At 38.6% G+C, this 22584-nt stretch overlaps 3 protein-coding genes across 4 annotated transcripts in view; 2 read left to right on the top strand and 1 right to left on the bottom strand.

Moving 5' to 3' along the window:
* Positions 1-39: 39 nt before the first annotated feature.
* The window catches only part of LOC134822869 (uncharacterized), an 85822-nt gene continuing 63277 nt past the window's right edge, over positions 40-22584 (bottom strand). For both annotated transcript variants that reach the window (XM_063834135.1, XM_063834136.1), the window contains 4 exons: positions 2473-2546; positions 1659-1777; positions 1280-1395; positions 40-1021 (listed from right to left, as the gene is read on the bottom strand). In XM_063834135.1, coding sequence (XP_063690205.1) covers positions 808-1021; positions 1280-1395; positions 1659-1777; positions 2473-2546 — 523 coding nt within the window. In that variant the 3' untranslated portion in view covers positions 40-807. The remainder of the gene's footprint in view (positions 1022-1279; positions 1396-1658; positions 1778-2472; positions 2547-22584) is intronic.
* Positions 6850-9787, top strand: LOC134822870 (uncharacterized). Its single transcript, XM_063834137.1, has 3 exons — positions 6850-6959; positions 7855-7984; positions 8144-9787. Exons 1-3 carry the CDS (start codon positions 6853-6855, stop codon positions 8894-8896), a joined length of 990 nt encoding a protein of 329 aa, XP_063690207.1. The 5' UTR covers positions 6850-6852; the 3' UTR covers positions 8897-9787.
* On the top strand, positions 15200-16219 carry LOC134823073 (QRFP-like peptide receptor). Its single transcript, XM_063834423.1, has one exon. The coding sequence runs from the start codon at positions 15257-15259 to the stop codon at positions 16217-16219; it is 963 nt and encodes a 320-aa protein (XP_063690493.1). The 5' UTR covers positions 15200-15256.

Raw genomic sequence — 22584 nt, 5'->3', positions numbered from 1 at the left:
TGTCTCTAAGACTACTTTAAAAGTTAAAACACGTCAATATAAATTATAAATAACTTTATGAATTGGAAAGTATATTTACAACTGAAATAACGGTATAAATAATTTACACGTAGCCGCGTGACGATAATCAGCTCGGAATTAAAAAGCCCCGATTTTAACTTAACATAAACAGAAATATTTAAGTTCTTAAATATAGGTATATTGTAAAAGTGAGATTACACTTCTTAGTGGCGTTTATAATAGATACTGTAAATGCTCAGAAATTCAACAAACGTTTATCAAATTTAGTGACCTCATATATAATACTGTTTACTGGTGTTGTCAAACTAAAATGACCGCTTAACCCCTCAGTTCTGACTTAAACCGTCGTTTTCTTTTGAATTGCCTCTCAGTTCGTTAGTTTCCACACTAATTCCGGGGAATAAAGTGAACCAAGGTCATTAAAAACAGTAGTACCGTAGGTAGTATCTGGCGACCAAGGTCGTTCATCGTCTCAATTTAAATTCCATGATGTGACAATTGTTATTTAGTATACCGATACGCCAATCAACAAGGAAGAATCCGCTCTTTTGGCTCTTTGATCACGGAAGAAGTCCTGGATAGCCTTGATTCATACAAATATTCCTTTCATTGAATCCTAAATAATATGAATTAGTAACACCCATCACCATGGTTACTGAATTAATAACACCCATTACGCTGGTAACTAACACGCATCACCCTGGTGACTAACACCCATCACCCGGAGAAACACACACAGATCACCCTCAGTGAAATAAACAGAGAAACCCTAACAGGAAGTATACATCAACTAATCCTAGTTCTCGTTTTGCCGCGTTTATTCCGCTCGAACCGGACAGTGTCCGCCTGGTGGCTGGTCATCTCAGCAAGTCTGTTGATAAACGCGATAGGAGCGTGGTCTAGAGGGTCCGGGTAGCCTGGTTGTGAGGGGGTTGGGTCCGGTTGTTTGCTCGTCTGTTTGGAGGAGTTGGCTGAGTTCTTGCTTTGTTTAGAGGTCGCTCTGGGAGGTGTAGGGGGTTATTTTTATGTGCTTAATGTTGCAAATATGTGACTGATATAATTAGACTCCAGCTAAACTGACAGATGCAGTGGATAATAACCACATTAGGTGTAACTATGGTAACTAGTAGTATAACTATGGTAACTAATAGTATAACTATGGTAACTAGTAGTATAACTATGGTAACTATTGGTAGTTTTGCTGCTTAGCCTTAATTTAACCATGGACATTAAATAAGGCTACTGCGAGGCATCTTACCCGTTTCTGTTGCAGGACAGCTTGCCATTACCACTAGAGTCACTCATCTTGCGGTGAACAAACGTCACAGTCAAATCAGAGCTGGTGGCTGGTGGCTTCTTCTGTTGGGGTTCCAGCTGAAGGACTGTGTTATCAGCTGATCTTATCTAATTCATCTAATTTTCATATTACATGTATACTGAATTAGGGCGGCTTCAATGTCCGAGCAAAATATTACACATAGATCTTCACAAAAAACAAGATCGGTACAGTTGTTGATCTCTTCAGTTAATTGAAATTATATTCAATCAAATCGATCCTCTAACTCAATAAAAGCAAGGATGGAGGTAGTTAACTCATCTCCAAGATAATAAAATAGATTAAAACACTGAAAACCAACCTGGTGCAGCTTGAGAGGCATAACAAACTGTTTCGATCGGAGAGGAGAGGGAGGAAGGAAGGATTTAGGAGTAACAGTGGTGTACAAATTAGGTACATCTATGTTACCCAACATATTATCTGAAATCGAGATAATTAAGCAAATATTAATAATATTAATTATTGTTAAGTTTTACTCTCCGCTCTTTTAATTAATAGTGACGCGCGCCAAAAATTGTTTATTTCAGAATATCACGCAAAATAACTTTGCGCAGTCTATATATACTAGCAGGAACCCGTATAATATAACCCTAAACGGTGTCAAGACTCAAGAGACTAAAATAATTATTACCTATTTAATTGGCGTTTTTGACACCACTTGGGGGTCCAAATTTTGGGCTCTAAAATCATTATTCCTTAGCCAATTTTTTATTTTTTCATGCTGATTTGTAGGCCATTAAAGCATTTGACCCAGTCAAAAAAGTTTCAGTTGTATATCTTTTACGGTCTTTGCAGAAAGTCGCGTTAAAGTTGATGCCGTGGTGTCAGTAAAATGGCACAGATATATATATATATATATATATCGTCTCGCTTTATATATAGTAAGATTGGCGCGTGGGCACGTACGGTCGCAGCTACCAGTACCGTATACGAGAAAAAAAACCTCGTTCGCTAACCGTTGTCCTTGACATAATGATATTTCAACTTAGTATAAGTATATAAGGTTCAGCCTCAGGAAGCTAGTGTTTATCAAACTACTTTACTAGTTGTTAATATTAACGTTACAATCCCTGGTTACGATATTCTAGCTGAAACTCAAGGAAAAAGTAAGTTACCCTTTAGATTTCCAGAACTAATCCGACTTGAGCAGGATTTACTGTCGCACCAGTGTGAGTAGTGGTCTGTGGTCCTGAAATAAGGGAAATGTTACAAAATGTTACAAAATGTTACAAAATTTAAGAAACAGCACAGTCACCTCCTGGTACTGCAATCTATTAAAAGATTAAACTTATAAAATGATTTCTGTGACAGTTTTTTGAAATTGTCCCATATTCAAACTACGATTGGCGCCCCCCTAAGATTGCGCCCCCCCCCGCACAGCGCGGGCCTTCGTTACACCACTGGTTTGAATTAGGGTCAGTAATGATGGTATTCAGCCGCAGATAAACGAGTGTAGAATCTTAAGATTGATAAATTTCTTTAAATTTGTGTCACATATTAATTTAATAAAAAACTGCCATTAGAAACCACGCCAGGATAGTTTAATTAGTTTCCTTAAGAACAGAAATATGCGAGTGGGATTGTATTCTGACTTCTGTGTTTCACAGTATATAACAGTATATTATAACAGGTGAAACAATAACATTAACAATACGTCCTCCTCAGAGAACAAGTTAGTGCTACTAACCGACAACCGTATATAATATACTAGTACTGCTACAGTATATACTATTATTATTTATAGTACCTACTGCAGAAGCTATAGCTGGGAATGTAAGAACGACTGAAAGCAGTACTATTTACTAGTTAATAACTCTAGCAGTACTATTTACTACACACTACCTAGTACTGTACTGATAGTTAATACGACTACTAGCAGGTAATAGAACTACCTACTACAGTGTAACTCACATCTTCCTACGATATTCTATCCGCAGTTAGGCGTTGTGTGTCGTGTCGTTCAATATTGCGATTAATTAAGTTAATTGGTTAGTAATAGTAATTGGTATACTTACTAATAAATAATTAGTGGCCATAAACCCGTTTAATATTTCGAAGCAAAATGGGTTATACGATGATGGAGAGATATGGTGTTCAAAAGGGAAAGAAATCGAATTTGAGTTAGGCACCAGCCACCTAACAACCGCCTAACAACCGCCTAACCACCTTCCACAGCCATTTGAAAGTTTTGGTATTTTTTATTATTATGGTTTTCTCATTTTTCTATTTTTACCTAATCCTATTTTTGTCAAATTTCTGACATCTGTCAAAAATTCTGGAACAGAAATAGCAGCTATTTTAGACGATAATTTTCTAGGCATAATTATCATTGACTTCTCCGCATAAAAGTGGCAGTTGATTCAAAAAATGATATTAGTAAAACCAACATCCTTGAAACTCATACAATCCTGGAAAAAATGCGTCTGTAAATTAAATTAAAGATTCTAAAATAACTGATTTTAGCAGTTTTTCAAAGATTTTCGTGCAATTTTTTCTCTCGATAACAGAGAAAGATTACCTGAGCAGATTGGAGTATGTTTGGTGTTCACAGCTCGATTAATGTTCAGCAAACTAGACAATGCGATGACAAAATATATGAGATTACTATTCACTATTCTTCTTTCTGTTCAACTTCAATATCGCAGTTGTATCCAATATAATATTATACGATATTATGAGACAAGCTGCTTGATCCTGCTTGATTTCAACAATATATTAGTAACAGGATAATGGATATTAGTGACAGTATATTAGTATCTTTTCACAGACAGTGCGTGTCCTAAAAACAAGCGGAAATTGTCCAGATTTTAAGTTTCTCCGACCGTTTTCACATCTAGATTATCATATTCATGAACCAGATTTCGAGGTTGCATAACTTCCTGAATATGTCAGGCACTTGTCCAACTTCACAGAGTAGATTAATCTGTCTGAATTAAGGTAGAAAATGAATTAGAAGAGTAGTGGAATATCATACCGCGTGTACCAACCTAACCGGGGTCATTCCGAACCCGGATATTAAGGTACCTGCTTCATTAGCCTGCAGATACACAGGTCTACACCCCGCAATCAGGGATCTGGTGCTGCAGCCCAGTCCCTGACCCCCACGTGACAGCTCACGCCCACCAATCAGAGCGCGCGGAGCCGCCCACGTGACCTAACGCTGACCAATGACGCGCGCGTACAAGCAGCACGTGGGCAGCACGTGACCGGACGTGTAACTTAACCCGGGATAGCGGACAGAGTTCCGTTACAGGAACTAGAATGTGTCGCCCGAGTTCAGGGGGTAATCTGATTACAGTATCTCTCACTGTCGATCTTCAGCCCCCTTTGTTTCCCCCTACTCCCGACCTACTTGCTCCCTGGGACCCGCGTGTTTCCTGCCTAGTGTAGTGTTGTGTTGTGTTCTGGTGTTTCTTATCTTGCGGTGCTTATCAGGTGTTTTTGTAGGTGGTCAGTCTTGATACTTGCTGCTTATCAGTGTGTACGTCTCGTTACTAATTATACAGCTCAATTATGGCTCCACTACCGGGGAATTTCCACCAAACTGGTTTCCCAAAATCGCATTGGAGTTTACAGAGAAAGTGAGAAAGTGAGACTTATTGAGCACGCACAGTACACATGAATTGAAGACAGTATTTCACATCACATTTCCCTTCTTAGGTTTCAACTTTATCAGCACAGAAAGGAGCCTCTACCAATATTGTTAAGAATAATGTTCCTCAGTTTGCCAATTCTTGGCTGATCGGTTGAAATGTTGACTCGTTGCCTGGCTTCCTGTTTTTAAATAACCTTTTTGATAATTATCATTTACACTTTGTTGTACATCACGTACGTGTGCTCTTGGTAGCCTCTAAATGTACAAGGGTCGTAAGGCGGTCCCAGGAGTGGACCTCGAAGTTGAATAGATGTGGTAATGGCAGGTTGGTGGCTCATATTAGTTACACAAACGTGAGCTTTAACAGATTGGACACGTGCCAAAACAAACCTCCTCCCTAGATATAGAGGGGGGGTCATGCACTTACTCCCTATCACTACAGTCTATTAATACATACAATCAGCTGCGATACAATACGTCCTGTCATGTAGTAGTAGTGGTAGTGGTAGTAGTCATGTGAGAATAGGAACTCACTGAAACTTTAAAATTAGCGCTACTAAAACCAGCAAATGTTGTGGTTGAAATGCCACTCTCAATTCTCATTACTTAGTCATTACTAACGTACTTACTCATCACTAACTGGCGACCCCGGAAATATTATACTTCCTCTATTCTTGTAAAATGGACAGCTCTTTGATCAAAAGTGATTCTGTAGAACTTGGCAGATACCAGAATATCCCTATTATACCTACCTTACTACCTTACTACCTATTATCTTAATTATATTCACTCCCTGACGGCACACAGTCCATTCTTATGGAACTAGTAAACACTAAACTACTTAGTAAACTGCTCATATAATGTAGCAGTAGGAGTAGTAACCATGACGCATATACGTTACTATAGTTACTATAGTTACTAAAGTTACCATGACGTATGTAATGAACTTGAAGGTTTAACAGTTTGCTCTCTCTTGTTTCTGGAAGGCTTCGTTTTCTGACGGTTTCAAACACGGAATAATGCTCCTAACTAGTTGCGAGTAGAAACCACTGTTACTTTTACAGTGTTTGACAATAAATAAAGTTACGTATGAATGTGTGTAATAATGTTATAAATTGTGTTAAGTATTAATCCAATAAATATTAATCCAAAAAATGTGATATCATTCCTGCTTAAGTAGCGTATTAAATATCACGATTGCTTACAATATTTGCTTATTTTATTATAATATTTTCTTAGAGAGTTACTATAAGAGTATAAGTATAATAGCACTAGTGTGTTAGTAAGTTATCATATTCACTAAGTTGAGTAACTATAGTAAAGGTTTCTATAGTAACTATTATACGTGTTACTATAACTATATCTAGTTTGTTACACGCACATGTTTCCTTCCAATTTGAACAGGAGACCTCAACAGTCGATCTTGAGACAGTCGATAGTTTTTAAATGTGTATTATATGTAGTTCTACTAGTACTATACCGTATACAGTAGAGATTCCACCTCAACAGTCCCTTATTTATTTCTCTCAGCATTTCATCGATATTTTTAGTTGAGAAGATTATTAGAATGTGGTATGAATTTTGTGGCTGAAAATACTCTTGAAACTGCTCTTGAAACAGCTCTTGAAGTGGACACAATTTGCTGTTCACCTTTTCCTGCATTTCTCAGTTTGCACCTTTGAAGAAGTCAGCATATTATGCGAGTACTGCAGTTAGTTATTTAGATCGTAACTTAGTTCATAATTACAGAAGTTATTAGCATGTATATTGTCTGTGCTCTTCCTGTAGAGGACCCATTTCTGAAACAAACAAAACCAGATCACCAACTAGTTCCGTTAATTAGTTCTGTTGTTTGATTCTGTTAATTAGTTTTGTGATTTTAATGCCGCCCAGGAACAGAATGTCGGTTAGTTTTATATCGGGACGGACAAAAGACTCAGTCCATCTAGTCTACAAAGATCACAGATTCAGTCGGGACAGAACCAGGAACGACACTATCTACTGGAGGTTGGTAACTACCTTAGTGCAAGAAATATAGGCGGCAAGAAATTAAGGCGATTCTGACAAAATCGCCTTAATTTCTTGCCGCCTTAATATCTGACCACCGTAATTTCTAACCGCCTTAATTTTTTTTCTTGCGATTTTTTCATAAGAAATTTTCGTGTGATTTTATTATTTTAAATTTACATGTCGATTTCGTTATTTGCTAGAATTCAATGAAATACATATTTAAAATAAATTAACTTGAGTCTAAATACATTAATATATCAATTAATATTCTCGTCTTCTCCTTCTTCATCAGAGTCATATATCTCCAGCAGCTGCAATCCATAACCAAGATAGTCGTCGTCATCTTGCTCCGTCGTGTCTGGAAATAGCTTCTTGATAATATCAGCTGATTCATCCTCCAAACGTTTGTCGAAGCTGTACTTTTCGTCGACTAACTTCTTGAGGAGCGTTATTCCCTTCTCTATGAATATACCAATTGACTTGCAGTTTGCTGATGTAGTGGATGTCTACCTAATTTAAAATTATAAACTTAGACGACAGAACAGCAATCACTATAAATATAATGTGCATGCACCATTTAGTTTTTATGTGACCAATGTCCAATATATCGTATTTTTAAACAGATTTCTATGCTTTATAGACTGATAAAAGAATAAAATTGACACTATTTCGACCAAAACTATAACCAAATTTGCGATCAAAAATCGTATTTTTTCCGAAAAAAATATCGCCTTAATTTCTTGCCGCCTTAATTTCTAGCGCCTTATATTCTTGCCGCCTATATTTCTTGCACTAAGGTACTCTTCAGTATGGGTCTTTTTAAAATTAGGCATACCAAAAGAATGTCATCGAATAATTCAATCAATTTTTTATCCCTGTTTTACTTCTGCAGGTGCATGATGAGTCGTAAAACAACCCTGAACCCCATAATTTGCAAAGCAAGGATTAGCACTGATAAAGATGGGAATATTATCTCAGTGGGACAAAGCCACAACCATCCTCCAAACAAATTAGAGATACAGGTAATAGGGAGTGTTCCAGCACAGTTCATACCTTAGATATTACAAGGCATACTCTCTTTAAATGAACTTCTTGTTTGTAGTGATATTGTTTCTAGATCCTAGTGTTTAATTTAGGAACTCCTTCCCTGCCTAGAGAGAATAAAACAGAACGTATTTCAGATAAGGACGTGTATATCAGACATTAAGCGTTTAGGTGTACTCCATGAGAAGGACCAGATGGATGTCTCGGAGAAGGACTTGTTTAAGAAGCTAGTAGAGAACTTCCCAGAAAAACTCAAACCAGAGCGAAGGAAGATAAGACCCAGGCAACAGAGACCCAAGCTCCAGAGACAAGATATGCGGGGACATCATGCTCCAGTGCTGAGTTGTGGATCACAGCTGGAAATAGGAATACCCTCACGAACAATGCCCACTTTTAGTCTGGCCCATCTTAACAACAACTCTCAGTTCCAACTCACTGTAGACATGAAACCTATGGTAGTGGAGCCGGAAGTGTCGTTACCCCCGGTAACCACGTCGTTACCCATGGTCACCAATCAACCCGCTCCATCACTACACCTTCCCCTGCAGGTATCCCCCCACAACAGTCTGCAGCCCCACCCTGCACCCCACACCCCTCCACTCAACTCTCCCGACATATCGCCCCAGTTTCCTCTAGAACCCTTCTCTGCTATGCTCGTTACCCCCGGTAACCACGTCGTTACACCCGGTAACCATGATAACGCTGCTATGCTTGCGTCTCTGGAGAAGGAGCTTCTGAGTCTCCTGGATGTGGAAGAGCTCTCTAAACTAATGCCTCTTCTCTCTGGTGCTGTGGATAAGAACACCTCACCCCCTCCCTCTCCTCAACCTTGGGCTCCGGAGATCGAGAGGTTGTTCTCCGAGGTTCTGTTAAGGAATCCAATAGCATGAGGAAGGTTTGTGACCCAGCGCAGGGTAGACAGCTGTGATCATGATAATGTTGATTAATGTAGGGCGGGGAGAAACAGTCAATTTATAGTTTTCTCAAGTTGTGAAGTTGGTATCAGATTCCATTGAAAATAACGACCCCTCCTGTTTTAAAGAAATGATTTGATTGTGTACTTTAGCAGATATCTATATTCAGACACCAAATTGAAATGAATCTGGATCTTATCAGAATAGATCAATGATCAGGATTTGAAACGAAGCAGAAAGGAAGAATTCTATAAACTAAAATAAGGATATTATATACTTCAAGTGATTTGTGAGTGGAACTTTTGCTCGTGAATAAAGTGACCCTCAGGACCGAGCTTTAATTCTGTATTTGAATTGGATAAAGGGAAAACTGTATTTTGATTGAATTTAAACGTTATACGGAAGATTTTCAGTCCTTATCAAAATTATCGAACATTTTTACCATGATGGCATGATAGTTAAATTTGAATTGTAAAGAAACTAAAATCCGCATGATTTTCCATAATTCGCAGAGAATTTTTGATATTGTCAATTCTCACCCACTATTACTAAACAGAATAAACTTAATTATTTATTCAACAAACCAGTAATCTAGTCAGGCGGATTACGTTGCATGCATGTGGAATTTAAAGAAGTTTTATGTAACTGATCGGAATTGTTAAACGAAATGAGGAGAGAAGAAATGAACAAGATAACCATGCAAAGTTTATAGAGTTTTAAATTATGCAACTAAGTTTTAAGTTATGCAACTAAGTTTTGATGCATCAGTTAGAAAGAGTTATTATTAACTGAATATTGTGCTTGTTATGCCCTTTTCTAATAAGACCACAGTATTTTATTTTCATGTAAAATAAATAACGAAATGTCCGGCAATGTCGTCAATCCTACGTAAGTAGGCTATAATATAATAGACACGGAAACAAACAAGTACGGCTTATTTAATATTATTGCGTATTAAAAATACACCTCTTAAAGGGGCAGGGGGGGGGGGGGGGGGGACCGGGGGTCTTTATATTAAGGTGCTAGCGTACACGAGCTCAAGGAGTTAATTCTGAAAGAGCAAATCAAAATTTAAGCAAATTTGAAATATGACTTTCTAGTAACCTCACTCGAACGCAAATATGTAATCGTAAGACATTTTCTAAAGCTAGTATTAGAAGTACTGATTGTTGGATAATATCCGGTTGTATTAGAAGTCAACTAGTAAAATATAACAGAAACTAACGAGGTGTTAGATCGGGTGGAGGTGGAGGAGGGTGGACGAGAAGACATACTCCACGCGGGTTTAGGGTACCGGGAAACATTCCACGCGTTCCTGATGTAGTACCCGCTCGAGTACCCTGTCCTGCTTTGGTGCACTGTCATGTTCTGGGACGGACTATGTTCCGGGACGGACTATGTTCCGGGAAGGAGGAGGTCTGTTCCGCAGATAAGAATGAGTAGACTGGAAGACTAGACTAACAAGATCGGTAGAGTCAAAGTACGATAACTGCAAGATAATTGAAGCAGGAAATTTAACAGAGTAAAAGTTTGTCACTGCTCGATTAAACAGAGTGAAAGTTTATCACTGCTCGATTAAACAGAGTGAAAGTTTATCACTGGATTACAGCTCGATATAACATGCGACACACGTTAGTAGCTCACTGTCAAAGAGACCAGACGATCAAGCCATTTATTTGCTTACTTAGTCACGTGGTTACCATGCATCCCTCTGATTGGCGAGCGTTACTGTAACATGTTAATGGAATAGAGCGGTAAAGTGCCCTATCTTCACACGCCTATCTGGAGCTAGCTGTATCTAGCAGTGAACTACAGCAAGCAGGTATCAGATCGTTGTAGCGCCAGTACTTGGCAGCACCCCCCCCCCCCTCTCTGAGAGGGGACACAGGTAACTAAACAGGTAACTGAACAGTAAATAGAGAGAAACTAGACAGTGAGCTCACCACAGAGTGGCTTCTTTTAGACAAGCTACTAGAGCGTGTCAAGATACTGTGTCAAGTTAAACTTAATCACGTTTATCTGGTGGTTAGCGAGTAGAGCAGTGTTTCAACGAGCAGTATATAAGCAGAGGAGAGGAGAGGAGGAGAGGAGAAGTTGACAGTGAGGAACTGCTTGTGTATCTGATCTGGTGGTGACTGGTGGCCGCGCTTCTACTAGAAGTCTTCTGGTGTCATTTATAATAATAATCAAGTCTTGTTGATATTAGCTTGAAGTGAGGTTTAAGGAGTAAGGAACATGTTGAGGTTTAAGGAGTAAGGAACATGTTGAGGTTTAAGGAGTAGGAACATGTTGAGGTTTAAGGAGTAAGAACATGTTGAGGTTTAAGGAGTAAGAACATGTTGAGGTTTAAGGAGTAAGAACATGTTGAGGTTTAAGGAGTAAGGCCGACATGTTGAGGTTTAAGGAGTAAGGGACATGTTGAGGTTTAAGGAGTAAAGAACATGTTGAGGTTCAAGGAGTAAGGAACATGTTGAGGTTTAAGGAGTAAGGAACGTGTTGAGGTTTAAGGAGTAAAGAACATGTTGAGGTTTAAGGAGTAGGAACATGTTGAGGTTTAAGGAGTAAGAACATGTTGAGGTTTAAGGAGTAAGGAACATGTTGAGGTTTAAGGAGTAAGGAACGTGTTGAGGTTTAAGGAGTAGGAACACGTAAGATGAGAAGGAGGTCTAGTCCTGGTCTAGTCGCGTGATGAAAAATTTAACTACAGTATCATTTTTAAGAAATAGAACATTTTTCCAATCCAAAACTTTTGTGCCCAAAGCACAAAAAGTCAAAGACTAGGGTTACCGATAGAGATGGTCTAACTGTGTATATTAAGACGCAATGAAACTACCGGACCACGATGTATGGGGACTTGCCACCCCATGGCAACATTAAAATATATCGACTCTGTTACATCGTTTCCTCAAATTATTTGTTTTATAGTAGCGTTGAAAGTATAAAAATGGCAGCTAGTGTCCGCGTGCATTTAAAGGAGTAAGGAGGTTTGAGGAGGATCAGAGGAGTATGATTAATCAGGGAGGGACTAACATTTAACAATTACAGATTGTTTCTGGTCTGGTCACATGATTAACAATGCAATATAGCTATTAACCGCATTTGCAATATAGCTATAACCTCATTTGCAATATAGCTATAACCTCATTTGTAATATAGCTATAACCTCATTTGGAATATAGCTATAACCTCATTTGCAATATAGCTATAACCTCATTTGTAATATAGCTATAACCTCATTTTCAGTAACTTGGAAATATTTGCTATTCCCGATTTCAGTATCGTGGCCAAGAGGTCCATTTTAGATTTGATTTTAATTATTGAGATTTCATGCATAATAAAATCTTTACTCATTCACTACAGGTCAGGTTGAGATTATGAGATATTACAGAAAGTAGTCGCAATTCGTACAAGTAAATTGAAGGTAATGACTTATAAGAAATATTGCTTGATATCATCATCTTCAGGACTATATCATATAGGACACAATCATCATGCTTGCTCGACCACTCTTCTAATGGGGCGGGAGTTCCCATTAAATAAAATAAGGTATTAGTAAGCAATATTATCCAGGGATGAAAAAGAGACAGTGTGAGAAAAGGAGAGATTTATAAAGTGGATACGTGTCTTCTTTCATGATAATAGTAATTAAATCTAATTCAATCAAAATACCAGGAAAAGAAGCTAAGGGTTGATTTCAGAAATTTTAAATACATATACTCTTATACTGCCCACATAAAGATTAGTTAAAACACGATCGAGATTACCCCAAATAAACATAAGTTAAAACGCGAGAGTGGCTGGTACCTTTTGACTTTGTGTCGCTGGTAGATCTTGTAGACTTGGCGAAGGGAGGCGGCTACCCTGTCAGTCACACATCTTCTCCACTGTTCACGTCCCGGACCAGAGTTCGCTATCTCCTGCGGGCCACCCAGCTATCATTTCCCGTTTAACTGATCCATTCCCAATACTTCTTAAACAATGACCAGCGCTACCAACGTTTGACTTCAATATAATTAGCTTCATATCGCCAAATCACAAATTCAGTCGATTAAATTTCATCCACCAAACTTAATCTACCAGAAAAGCTGATCATAAAGGACCCCGGTGAGCTACCTGAATTTTAGTAGTAAAATTATCATGACTATAAGTTGAGAAACGATCAGTGTCGTAATCTGAAACAAGGCTCTCTATCTCACTCCGTAACCATGGAGACGAACACGATATCATCTTACCTGAGTCTGACAAACCATCTCAAACTTAGGGGATCATGGGTAAGGGACAAGATCACGATTGGAATAGTTTACAAAATTGAAACTAAAGCAACATACAAAGCAGTTATTTAAATACGATACTCTGATTAAGACGTCTTATATACGAGAGTTTGTAATTATTTCGCTGACCACTGAGAATTTTTGCCAATTTATAGCTTTATAAGGTAGATCAAGCATGACCTGATGCATCGTCAACCAGGCACCTGCAATTGTAAACACATCAAGGAAGTTTATAAACAAATGTGTCCGTGTGTTTATATTGTTGACAATATCCGCCCCACCACGGAGACTTATAGGCCCTGCTCCTTTGATTATCCTCGTCTCTAACAACTACAATTGTAGTGTTTGTCCACGGAGCGATCCGCAGAAAAGAAAAACAGGATTGTAAAAGAAAAAACTAGGCTAGGGAGCTGTAGCAGGGTGGCTCCTTCATAAATCATCCTGCTCCTTCATAAATCTGCTTGTGACATAGTGACATCAGACAGGAGTACACAATAAAGAAACAATAGGACAGGAATTTAAAATAATACTCCAACTGATTCTAAACTGCGGTTCTACATATTCTAAACTGCGGTTTTATTTATTAGATTAGACGACAAAACAATATCGCAATGACAAACCTGAATAGAATGTCTATGGCACTTTTACTCACTGATAGACACGACTCTCACCTTCTCAAATGACGATCCCCGGGAAAGTCTCTCAGAACTTCAGTACTAAGGTCGTACATCATCATGACCCTCATCTTCCCCAATCTCTCAAAACCTAGTGACTACAACGTGTAACGACTACGATACAGTCAGTCTCACAACTGCCAAGTTAAACTGTTTAATGGCTTGTTACTTTAGCCACTGAACCTGCGATGAAGCCAGCAAGCGATGGAATTCGTGTTGCGTCATATTTTGTTTTATACCTATACTGGTGGTCAGCAGTACCACGTGATGGATCTGAGGTGCACGTGCTAGATCTGAAGCGCACGTGCGTTTAGAAAGACACTCTGAACTGCCCACGTGCGTTCAGAAAGACACTCAGAACTGCGCTTGAAGAAAATCAGCAATCTGATTAGGATGATTGCTTCTCAAGCAAAGGTCATGCGCTGGTCACAAGACGTCTAGATTTGGTCACGCATTCCTCCTGCGCTGCAGCTGTAGTATTAGGTTAAAGATTTCAACATTGTGGTACTAGAATGTCAGCAGTGTGTATGCAGTTTTACATGGTGCTCACTAATTACCAGCTCTATAATAGAGTGCAGCTGACTCTTGAGTAACTTTGTGGAGACTGGAGAAAAATAAACTAAGTACTACTACTAAAATTATAATAGGAGTCCTTAAGCTGTCACTGCACTGTAAAGAGTGCAGCTCAGCAGCTGTCTCAATTAACTCAAAGACCACGTACTAAAATTGAAATAAGTATCTTTCATCCGTCACCTGGAGCAAAATAATCAGAGTTGTGTAATAAGTAGAGGGCTCTTGATTACATCTTAGGAGGGTTATTTACGTCTTTGTTAGTTAGCAAACAGTTGCATGAGGGCTAGGTTGGGTTCCTAACTACATGATTACCATTCTCCGAGCCTAAGTTATGTGCCCCCTCTGAGGTGTGTGCCTGGATCTCTATAGTTCCGTGTCTTCTGGTTTGTAAACAAAGATCAATCAAGAGGTCCGGACTCCGCAGGGTCTTTCTTTGTAAATATTGCACTCATTTTAGTTGCTATATAAAAATTTGAAGCTGTAGTAATTATTTTCGCACGCGGAACATTAATTCAGATCTGTATGCTACTTTTACTTTAGTTCCAACCTTAATTCTGATCGGAGCAGCAAAAAAAACGGAAATTTATTATGATTAATTCACGGTAGGGAACATCTGCAGCATGTACCAGCAGGTGATCTTCACTTGTTGATTAGTTAGTAGCGTCCTAAGGTTTGAGTTCGGTTCCTTTTTATAGTTCGCCAAGCTACGTCGTGTGCTGATACATCCCTTTTTCCTTTAAATATTACTAGACAAGTGGTACTGACACTGCTAAACCCTCATATCAACACTAACCCCACACAAACCATCAGCTTAGGAGATGAACCTGCTAGCACGAGGAGTGCTCCTAACCTGGACCACTCTCTGTGGGGTCACCTCTCTGACGGGGAACATTGTAGTGCTCATCTCCTCTCTCAAGTACAGAGCTATATCCCTAGACAAGGTCTCAGTGTGTCTCATCTGCCATCTAGCTGCCTCGGATTTGATCTACACTTGCATCTACATCCTTCCTACTATACTCACTATCATCTGTGATAGGTGGGTCTACGGGGATTTCCTCTGTGTTGTGTCTCCCTACGTAGCCCTCTACTCCGCAACCGTTTCTACTCTTATCTTGTGTGGGCTAGCTCTCAGCAAGCTTACATGTCTGATCTGGCCCTTGAGAGCAATGGTGAGGTCGACTAGAACGGGCAAGGTTATTGCAGGAAGTATTTGGGCTGTCTCCATTCTGCCGTTCTTACCCTTCATGCACAGCGGTTTACAGTACTACCAAAAGATGATGTTCAGGTGCATTTCCAGTGAAGCATCGGTAGAGAGCGGAGAGATTGAAGAGTGGTCGAGATGGGCAGCTATTGGAGCTGCATGCTTCGCAATATATTTGCCAGTTTTAACTGTAACTTTCACAACCATCAAGATGATCTTCTTTGTAAAAAAAGTGAGTGGAATTCAAAAGCAGGCAGTAATGACAATGATCGCAATTTCCTGCCTTTTCTCGGTCTCTTTACTTCCCTATGGTGTAGAGATGACTCTAAAAGCCACTATCAATGAATACCCACAAGTCCTGACAACATTTACAACTTTCATCGTTTTCCTCAACTACACGTGCAATCCTGTCGTTTATTACTTCACCATCAAGAGCTTCAAAAGGTTTGTACAAAAGCATTTGAACGTTATGAGGATCAGTATGAAAAGCAAGATGGACAAGGCTGAATTGCCGATGACACAGCAGTCTGGCGTTATGCCAAGCCACCAAGACATCACAATTAAAGTGCTGAGGAACTAGAGCCGAGACAATGCAACTTTAACCAAATGATTATTAAAAGAAACATTAAATGTAGATAATGACAGTGCATTAAATGATAAATCAGCAAAAAACAGAACAACCATCTCTTTTACAACTCAGATACAAACTCAGTCAGCAAGAAACATAGAGGAACCAGACTGCACAAGGAAGAAGGATCTAAACATAATGTGATTTTCATAATCATAAAGATAGTTGCTCCTACATAAAGATAGGTGCTCGCATACAACTCTAATCTCTCTATATTTCTGTGACGTAAAACAACATAATATTAATATCAGCTCTGACCAGGCTAATCTCCAGGCTAAATTAGATATATCTTATTACATGCTCTAACTTTCCAATAGGCTTTAATCTTGTTTCTCTGACAAATAGTCACGGTACAGGGACAAATTATTTGAGAGCTGATTTGTCGTAAAAATTATGCATTTTTTGTATTGCATTTCAGATACTACAGTTAACGTCAATTTATCGTGTAGATTGCGGGAAACGTAATGGCCGCGATAAATCGGGGTTTTACTGTACTATCATTATTTGAAGAGACATGACAATTGTCAGATTGTTAATGGAATTATCGCTTTGAAAGATTCGTTATTTTTAATAAGTTTATAAAACCGATTATCAACAGAATCTCTAAAATAAAACACAACAAATGAATGGCAAACATGATGATTGTGTCTTCGTAGAGACTTAATACCATGAAAAAAGTGGACAGTCATCTCCTGCAACAACAGTGCACACAGCATCTGCACAGTAATCACTGCACTATAATCACTGCACTATAATCACTGCACTATAATCACTGCACTATAATCACTGCACTGTAATCACTGCACTGTAATCACTGCACTGGTAATGTAAATAAAAGTGTAGAGAATTTTCAATCCAGCTTGCACAACATAAGTATAACGACCACAGCAGATATATCACGGACTGTGGAGTCCGAGTATTCTGCTGTATTAGGAGGATCACACACGAGAAGAGCTGGAGAGAGCTGGAGAGAGGAGAGGAGAGTCTACTGCTCTACAACTGCTCTTTAAGGACCACCCAGGATGACTTGCTTTACACCCCCGCAACGAGGTTCATGGTTATAGTTGTCATGGTTACACCCTACAGTTGTCATGGTTAATCCTATAATATTATAATCGAAGTGATTCCAGGAGAGTCCGGCAATTTCTTTGAAAAACTGTCAATTTCTGTGATCGAGTGATAGCAGGTCTGTATTAGTAAATTGGGTGTAAGTCATCAGTTAATTTGACATCATTCGTCCCATTATGAGATCAAACAATTCTCTCTACAGTTATCAGAAAAGAGTTGATAAGAAGCCGCGCAGAAGAGATATTTATCTAAACGTTTGATTAGCATATAATGATAAATTTTAATATGATATGAATATGTGAATAGTATACTATCACAAACTTAAATCGAATACGATAAAATAAGAAACTTGGACTTTAAGATGATCGGCACCGCCCTACAAAGAAGCCGCCGAAAGGAGAGAGAGAGAGAGAGAGAGATAGAGAGAGAGAGTCTCCCCGACACACTAACACAGATTTTAAAGTAAGTGAAGAAAAGACAAAAGCGAGATGAAGAACACCGATCTAACAGTTTACTGTAATAGAGTTGTAACTTTGTAAGAAGTGAGTTGTAACTTTGTAAGAAGTGTTTAATCCCCGGGCAGATAGTTTCTCCAGGGTGCTCTTTTCTAGGATACCCACTATTTTGCTTCAGTAGGAAAATAACTTGACAATTATACATATAACGGGAGTGATAAGAGACGTTTATGAGAGACACTGGATCGGAGAATAGTGAGTAACAAGTAAGTATAACAGAGGGAACATACCCAGGTAGGTTAGCGTTGGGGGGGCTGTTCAGACTGTCCAGCAAAGCTATAGTGCTGGTGAAGGCTGGTCTTCTGTGACCACATCTGTGGCACCTGCAGGGGACTGACTTTTACTTCCAGGCCTGCACACAGTGCTGACATTGGGGCTAGTGTAACACACAATGCTGACATCCTCACTCCTTACTTTATTAAAGTATTCTTACTCAACCCCAATCTGTTTGGCTACAACGCCACAACTTTCGTATTTATTACAGACTAATGGAGGACAAATTGGTACGAGTACGACTCCTTGATGTCACGACACGAAATTAGTGTTTAATATACTCTTGTGAAACAGGTCTAACTTTGCATGTTTTTAAACATCCATTAAAATATCCAACAAAAAAAAGGTATACGAAATAAAACCACTGACGGACAAATATTTAAGAACTTCAAGGGCTATGGAAAATTAATATAGATTGACCGATCTATAAACATCTGTAAAGATGAAGTTTGAAGTTAAAACATTTTCAGAATGATTTTACCGATGATTCTGATGTACGTAAAAGCAAAGTTTTTATCTGAACATTTAATTTTTAGAGACTGTTAAGTGTTAACAACATTGTACTGTAAAAAGCTTGTAAGGAGGTTGAGACAATACAACTTACAACAAACCCATGCTACCATGGTTACAAACCCATGCTACCATGGTCACAAACCCATGTTACCATGGTTACTAACACATGTTACCATGGTTACTAACACATGTTACCATGGTTACTAACACATGTTACCATGGTTACTAACCCATGTTACCATGGTTACAAACCCATGCTACCATGGTTACTAACCCATGCTACCATGGTTACAAACCCATTTTACCATGGTTACACTGTTCTTACGTTGCTAGGTGGATCCAGTTGTAATATTTGAACTTGTTCCCCAGAAAGTGAGGTCTTCTCTTGAACCCCTTCATTTCCAGCTCTCTGTTTTAGGTTGGTTGTTAAGTCCAGTGCAATAGACAACTATAAAACAATGAAACTAAAAACTGTGAACCTGTTCGGCGACTAACGTCAGACAAGGAAAATAATCAGAAACGTTAGTAAGCAATCATAGCAAAACAAGCAAGTTCGGCCAACTATGAAGAAATGCACATGAACAATCACAGATTAGCAATCATGGTTAATATCTACAAACACAATCTAGATATTGGAATGACGGAATTGTTGAACCAGGAGCATAGAGACATAAATATGATGAAGTAAACTTTGATATCCAGATCAGTTTATGAAAGTGATCCCAAATAAATAGAAAACTTTCAAGAGATCACATAAACTGATAAACAAAACTAAGTAAGCGGAAATGGTCGGAATCGATCTGTTTTCTGGCTCTTATTGAATGCCAGTTGAGTTAGTCAGGACACGGTTTAAATGTTTAATGTTATAATTTTAGTAGAGTATCCGGACCACGTGGTATTTCCTGCATTACTTGTAACAGATCCATGCTACCATGGTTACACTTGTAACAGATGTTACCATGGTTACACTTGTAACAGATGTTACCATGGCCATGGTTACACTTGTAACAGATGTTACCATGGTTACACTTGTAACAGATGTTAAGGCAGCTATGATCATGTATTACTGATAACCGAATTAGCAGCACCGGTTAAGATGTCCACAAGGAGTGATGACCAATTTAACAGCCAGGAAAGAAATGATTTGCGGAGACTGAACAAGTATCTGGAATTTTTTTAATCTATTATCTTATTCTTGAACTTAAATCCAAATTTTAATAAATTCAATATCCATTATCATAATTTTTTTATATTTGTGTATACTGAAAAATTTGCCATACAAAATGCTAATCAAATTTTTGTCCCAGCCGGTATCGAGTATAGGCTCATGTTATTAGTTGCTATCGTAGTGGTTAACTGATGCTGCAATTATTTAGGGTCATTGGCTCGCTTATAGCTATACATGAAAGTATACTAGAAGTAATATACCTTACTTGGATCCCGAATAGGGAGGTTCCCTAATCACGAGGGTTATTAGCTATGACCTATCGATGTTAACAAACTTTAATTAATCATATATAATACAGCTTATTGTACGTGATTTAGTGATTGCATACATGTGCAGAATTACCAATATCCATCAGTTTTCACTTTTAAAGTTTTCTTTGGAGCTAACAAAGTAACAATTGCATTAAGAATCATGCTTACTCGCAAATGAATAAAACTAAAGCACCAGAAGCTGCTGCAAGGTTTCTTAAATAATTTAGACTATAACACGATCCCAGTCATCCCTTCAGAACGGTTAAAGTGACTATTAAATGAGGGCTGGATCTAAGAAAGACTGGATGAATAGGGACGATCGGGAGTAAAGGAAATGTTTACAAAGCTTATTGTACGGCAAGTGGCGGCGCTAATCAGATGAAACTATTACTTTAGCCACATGCAAAGTAAAGTCCGGATCAGATTTCCGTAATACTTCAATAAACTTCACAACGTTCAGACCGTTACAGTTAGTCAATTACTCGGGCCATCTTAAAATCATGGCTCTCGGTTAGAGCAAAATAAGGATTTTTGAATTTTGTGATAATCGTTACCGTCTGCCAGCCGTAATTGTTGCAACGCAGATAGAATAGGACGATCTCGGTTACAAAAACACAGATTTGAGACCTCTAAATAGGACGATCTCGGTTACAAAACAACAGGTTTGAGACCTCTAAAATAGTCCGTTCTCGATTACAAAACAACAGATTTGAGACCTCTAAAATAGGACGTTCCCGGTTACAAAACAACAGATTTGAGACCTCTAAAATAGGACGTTCCCAGTTACAAAACAACAGATTTGAGACCTCTAAATAGGACTTTCCCGGTTACAAAAACACAGATTTGAGACCTCTAAATAGGACGTTTCCGGTTACAAAAACACAGATTTGAGACCTCTAAATAGGACGATCTCGGTTACAAAACAACAGATTTAAGACCTCTAAAATAGGACGTTCCCGGTTACAAAACAACAGATTTGAGACCTCTAAAATAGGACGTTCTCGATAACAAAACTACAGATTTGAGACCTCTAAAATAGGACGTTCTCGATTACAAAACAACAGATTTGAGACCTCTAAAATAGGACGTTCCCGGTTACAAAACAACAGATTTGAGACCTCTAAAATAGGATGTTCCCGGTTACAAAACAACAGATTTGAGACCTCTAAATAGGACTTTCCCGGTTACAAAAACACAGATTTGAGACCTCTAAAATAGGACGTTTCCGGTTACAAAAACACAGATTTGAGACCTCTAAATAGGACGATCTCGGTTACAAAACAACAGATTTAAGACCTCTAAAATAGGACGTTCCCGATTACAAAACAACAGATTTGAGACCTCTAAAATAGGACGTTCCCGGTTACAAAACAACAGATTTGAGACCTCTGTCCTCTAAAATAGGACGTTCTCGATAACAAAACTACAGATTTGAGACCTCTAAATAGGACGATCTCGGTTACAAAACTACAGATTTGAGACCTCTAAATAGGACGTTCCCGGTTACATAAACACAGATTTGAGACCTCTAAAATAGGACGTTCCTGGTTACAAAACAACAGATTTGAGACCTCTAAAATAGGACGTTCCGGTTACAAAAACACAGATTTGAGACCTCTAAAATAGGACGTTCCCGGTTACAAAACCACAGATTTGAGACCTCTAAGAATACAAACCAACACAACACAAAATCAAGCACACGAGGCTCAAGAAGCAGAACCAATAAAGCGGCAAATCAACCAGGTCACATCTCTTATCTGTAGCGGTGACATCTCCAGGTCACAGAACTGATTGAGTTGGTACTTGCTCTGCACCAAGGCTACTTAGAGGTCCCTCTGGCACGCTGTGATACGTATCAGCTCTACTTCAGATACGTGTTAGTGTTCTAATAGTATTAGTAGCTCTGTGGTGATCAACAAACAGAGTGATCATCTAAAATAAGATAATAAAGTTGACCCCCCGGTCAGGTTGAACTACTAGATGATATCAACAATAACTGACAACAATAACTGTTTAGTTCTGATGTTGATCGAACACTAGATTTTTTATTGGTCTAGTGCCCAAGGTACTTGATTGGCTGATAATGTAAGATCTAGTAAACGTAACAAACAAAAACAGCTGACACAGCAGTGTTGTAACAGATAACAGTCGAGGTGCTATTTATATCAGAGGTACTTCAACCCAAATGCTACTATTAGAAGAGAAGAAGCTACTCCAATACGATTAATCAGTTTGTGATCTCCGTAGCAAAACAACGTTTGTAGAAAAGTGTCACGGCGCCGATATGACACGATATCTGCTAAGTTGTATCCAGCTCCGAACTGATAACTATTAAACAGGCAATAACAAGCATAAAGTATCCGTCTCTTATTATAATTTATAACTTTTATTTTTAACACCTCCGAGACCACACTAATTTAAGGTTTATAACGAGACTATACAGAACAATATATCACCTGAAAGATAACC

This window comes from Bolinopsis microptera, chromosome 11, assembly GCF_026151205.1.
Source record: "Bolinopsis microptera isolate Bmic1 chromosome 11, MBARI_Bmic_1.0, whole genome shotgun sequence".
NCBI lineage: Eukaryota > Metazoa > Ctenophora > Tentaculata > Lobata > Bolinopsidae > Bolinopsis > Bolinopsis microptera.
This window is presented reverse-complemented; position numbering and strand designations above follow the sequence as displayed.